At 45.6% G+C, this 5058-nt stretch overlaps 1 protein-coding gene across 1 annotated transcript in view; it reads right to left on the bottom strand.

Annotated features, from left to right (window-relative positions):
- The window catches only part of LOC131212862 (neuropeptides capa receptor), a 22343-nt gene extending 17616 nt beyond the window's left edge, over window positions 1-4727 (bottom strand). Inside the window, exons 1-2 of the mRNA XM_058206916.1 lie at window positions 4689-4727; window positions 608-758 (exon numbers count right to left, since the gene is read on the bottom strand). Coding sequence (XP_058062899.1) covers window positions 608-758; window positions 4689-4712 — 175 coding nt within the window. The 5' untranslated portion in view covers window positions 4713-4727. The remainder of the gene's footprint in view (window positions 1-607; window positions 759-4688) is intronic.
- Window positions 4728-5058: the final 331 nt, after the last annotated feature.

Raw genomic sequence — 5058 nt, 5'->3', positions numbered from 1 at the left:
CGAAAAGGAAGAAAATTCCAGTCTATACTGTTTTCCCTTTCTTACATAAATAAGGGAGCACAGTTTTGTGAAACGCTCATACGCGAACTTGAATTATATCGACCCCATTTCTGGGGCCGTTAAGTTGTGTTTCAATAATTTAATGGTACTGACAAGTGGATTCCATAGGGCCGTGATGGGCCGGAGAGAAGACAATTCAGTGGATTGCTGGCAATCATCTGCGCCATCCATCAGCTAAACGAATCTGACTGAAATGGGTTCAATTTGATTGAAAAAATCATGACAGAAGGAGATGGACTTTCGCCGATTTTATTCTTCAATTTATAAATACGGCTCCGAGGGACCATTAAGAAGTCAGCGAATAATTCTGCAACCACTCTCGGCGGTGATTCGACGAATCGGTTTTATCGGCCATTGATTTTATCTTCATTTAATTAATGGCAAAGAGTAGCAAACTGGTCGAGAGAATGGCGGCAGAAGTTTTGCTTTGCATCAGAAAGTTCAATTATTACCATTGACAGCGCCTCGTTTCTTACGGTGGCTCCTTTCTGTGCGATTTCGTTTCGGACGCGAGAAAAGAACATGATATAAGATGATGGCGCCTTACCCAGTACCAGAAATATGAGATCTGAAACGGCCAAACTGAACAGATAGTAGTTGGTGGCGGTCCGCATCGACGGATGCCGTACGATCACGAGGCAGACGATCAAATTTCCAATCACACCGGTCACCAGGATGCCCGTCAGCAGAATGGTAACCTAATGGAAGCGCAAAAGAAACGTGGTTAGCTTAGCGAACGTGTAATAAAATTCAACTTCTGTAGCAATTGCTGATGGAAAATTGATTTAGTTATACGAATTTTTGTATCAAACAGCTGGAAGCCCTTAACCTTACCGTCACCAGACTGGATCAATTCTCTACCATTCAGCTCATTAAATCGATTTATCACTATCGAACGAGTTTGACTCCAACTGAGATTTAACTTTACAACTGCAGCTGACTGGCAACAAAAGGAGCTTTGCTTAAGTAGCGAAATGAAAAGTGAAAGACAAATTGAAGCCAACTCCACGGCTACCGTCCGGCCAGCCCCGGGTCTTCGGGTTGGGGTCGAAATCAATCCACACGGCAGTAAAAGCAAAGCGCGCAGCGCAAGAAAAGAGCCCCCGTACGGCGGAACGGGTAAACTTTATGTTTATTACATTCCTCCGGATGTTGTTTGTACCGAGTAAGCACCGAGAGCCTGGCAGTCTGGTTCCGGTGCAACTTTCTGAGCGTTCCACTAAAAGCGAACCCCTGATCGTCCCGGTTGGTAGTTGTTTGCTGGCCAAGCCATTTTAACGGTACTTTGGAAAAAATTTCCGCACACCACCCGTTGCGGGTGCGCTTTTGGCGCAAAACGATAAATGAAACGTAAATGAATCTTTACCAAACCACTCCAGAAAACCGGCACAACTCGGTGGGGGTTGTAATTTTGACAAACTCGCAAGCTTTACGATTTTTGATTTCAATTACGGGAAAATGGCGCATGAAATTTAAACATTTTTTGGCGATGTTTTTTACACTTTTTTCCACTTCTTTTTTCATTTTTAATAACTGCTTCACATCGAAGCACAAAATCGATGTTTTTGTACTACAAAATGTGGGCAACCTACGGCGAAGCCTACTTTTACATTTAAACAATTCACCGAATACTCATTCGACCGAAAAATTTTGTAATTTAGTAAAAGTGAATGAGCCCAACTTTCGCATACTAATTTAGAAATCCGACACTGTCTGTCCGTTTGTCATACAGAAAACTAGAAAATCCTAAACAATGGACGATGACATTCACAGCTTCATATTACTACTACGCATTCGATCTCTGAGGTGTAACCCATTTCCCGGGAAGGTACAACTTTACTAATTAACACTGCAACAACAAAAACTGTGTGATGTGGACGCAAAGCGAGCACTGACGGTATGATGCCTGATCACTGGAACTTGTGCCTTCCAGACTCGCTCCATTTTACTGGTCTCCTGCTTCGCAATGCTTGAAGCTCCGGATTTTAAAGCATGCTTAGTCGGAATTCTGCTTGATCCAGTGCTATCCCCGTAATCTGAATAGGTCTTATTGAATCTGAAGCAGACTTCAAATTAAAGGCGCTTATCAGAAGTGTGGGCAATTAATCCACTCATGCTCTCGAGGTGCGAAGCACCCCTTCGGGCGTTGTTGAACTGCAAGAGCATGAAAGTAATAGCCGGTCGAGTGTCGGCAATCAGTCCGTTCATGCAGTTCGTCCCGACAGGCACGAGGTTCTAGTGAGGTGTGAGTGGAGTTTGTTATTCCACTACGTCCGTCGAGCTCGCTACTGTACTGAAATCCGCATCCAATGGCATTGTGATGACCACCCGAATGGGTGGTCGCTCCTTGCTTGATAACACTATCAACCAGTCAACAACCTTGACACCTTGGTTTATCCTCCTACTGCATAGTCCGGCACTAAAACGCTACTACTTTGTGCAAACAATAGACGCGCCACACAACCTGATGGCAAAACATGGGCCGCATAATTCTATCGCAGCAAAAGCTAAACTTTTGCCCAAGCAAACTCCTTCACGAACGCCACCTCGGCCACCGGCCACCTCGGCCCGTGGCTTCTCGTTGACATGGTAACCCTTCCGCTTGGCCCAACTGGTGGTTGCGGTCATTATTGGCAACACCTTTCGAATGAATGACCCAAGCAGCTGGCAATCCAGCATCCGAACGTTGGTTAACCCCAATCATTCGAACATTCAATAAGGTACTGGTGTGTACGGTTCTGGTTTGAGGTTCCGATCTAATTAGATTGAAACTGTACCATTAAAGTCTCAAGTAATTTGTGATATAACATAAGTAATTGAAGTTCTATTAGAAACCACAACTAGGATTAGGACTTGGCATCAATTCGTGCTGCTTTACAATAGATGGCATTACTCACTAAATGTCACATTTTCTTAAATGAAATATGTGTTTGACAGTTACTATCATTAGAAATCTAACGCAGTATAGCTTTTTGGTTTAAGTGTAAAGAAAAACTTTTTGAAAAAAGCATCTGAAAATGTCGAGCCTTGATCCTGGTTAAGGGGCTTTTGCCGAGAGTACTTCTTTGATACTTCCATATGAAGAAAAATGCTGCTGAAAGTCATCGTATTTCAAAGGATGTTAATCATAAAGAGAAGAAAGGCGTTCGTGTAACACTCTGGTGACGCAAAGGTTATGCAGTGCATATGGTGGGATGTGAAAAGTGTGGTGTATTCTGAGCTTTTAAAACCTAATGAATTTATTGAAGGACAACAATAATTAATGCGTTTGAAGCCAGCCTTGGCTACAAAACGACCCGATTAGGATAAAAGAAATAATAAACTGATAACAATGCGATGAAAGACATAATACACTTTTTGACATGACAGCACTCGACCACACATCGCGCATCGCAACCGGTCAAAACGTATCTGGAAAATGTCAGATGGAAACTCAACGTTCATTTTGGCACGTTTATCCTTACCATGCATGCTTTCCTACCTACACTCATAATTTTATAGTACCTACACATTAGTGGTTTGTAAGTTAGGTCCCAAGGCTCCACTCGCAGGCGGCAATTACAATCATTTAGATTACGTTTTTCGCTACCATAATTCCAACAATCACCTATTTACGGACAGAAGCGTCGGAAGGGATGCAATACTAAATCCTGGTGTTGTTAAGTCTACCCTTTTCTCGACACTCTCGGCCCAACCGACGGGGGCACCTGCGAGCATAACGAAGTAAACCGGATTAAATCGGTACAGCACGTAGTAATGATGAAGATTATGCCTTTTTGTTCTGCCAGTTGGCCTGCCGGCCTAACCGGCATCTGCCAGCGGTCCGCGATTATGGCGGTCGGTAAAGCTACACAAACCTAGGCTAGGCTCCAGGTCGAAGGTTTGCCACCCAAAGCTATCTCTACCGTTCTGTAATTTCGTTTACAAGCGCGTTTACAAGCTCCAGCTTACGTGAACAGATTGGGCCTGAGTCCGTTACATCGGGTGTCTGTTCTAGGTCAATGGCCAGGTCGAACTTTGGAATCCACTCTTTGTGCAGTTGGTGCCTGTTGGGCGCACCGCAACGTAGCTATTGGCCGTTCTCTGTAGACCTCCATTCCGACGGAGGAAAAGGACCTTATCTGGCTTATCTGGAATAGTTTGTCCACCGTGAGCCTTCATAAACTGCGGCTCACTGGTGGGTAAACCAAACGACGAACTCACGTAATCTTTCGCCATCTGAGATGGATATTTTTTTCTTGTCCACTCTCGGGCTTATCCGGGACAAAGCTTATCAAAACTAGTTCAAAACTAATTTGAACTCATCCCGGAAACCATTAAAAACTTTGGCTCGGCCTCGTCCGGTCGAAGGTCATCCCCACCAAGGGGGAAACGCATTGTGTGTTTTTTCTTGTTTCTATCTCATACTCATTCTTGCAGTTCACGATGATCTTCGGGGAAGTGGCAGACACCTAACATCCTTAAGCCGACGGTTGAAGATTCTTTAGGTAATCGGATTAATTCAATAGCATTTTGCCGCCACAGAGGGGCGAGCCCCACCGTCTCGTCCGGTTCACAAAATGTCCGTAGCCAAGTTTGGACGAGATTTTTGAATTGGCAATATCCCGTACCCCGTACCCGGTACCTACCAGCAGTGCAGTGAGTAGTGGCATCTGTTGTGGGCCCCTCGCGTATTCCAGGAACTGCTGCACGGAGCACGCAAACTCCGCGTTGGAAGGATCGCACGGGTCGAGCAGCTCGTTCGTGAACGAATCGTTCGCCACTGCCGCACTGCCATTACCTTCGATCCGGAGCAGCCCACCGAGCAGCAGATCCAGCGACAACGACGTGTCGCTGATGGGAATTCCATCGTACGATGCCGACGGCAGCGGCAGCACCATCTCCGACGGGCTAGACGAAGCGAACGCTTGCGTCACCGCGGCTGGCCACGTGAAAGCGTCCGTTGCGTTCGTCGGTTGCGTACCGTCCATGGTTGCGTGCCGCCCACAGTTAAGGATT

The sequence above is a fragment of the Anopheles bellator genome, chromosome 2 (assembly GCF_943735745.2).
Source record: "Anopheles bellator chromosome 2, idAnoBellAS_SP24_06.2, whole genome shotgun sequence".
NCBI classification, from domain to species: domain Eukaryota; kingdom Metazoa; phylum Arthropoda; class Insecta; order Diptera; family Culicidae; genus Anopheles; species Anopheles bellator.
This window is presented reverse-complemented; position numbering and strand designations above follow the sequence as displayed.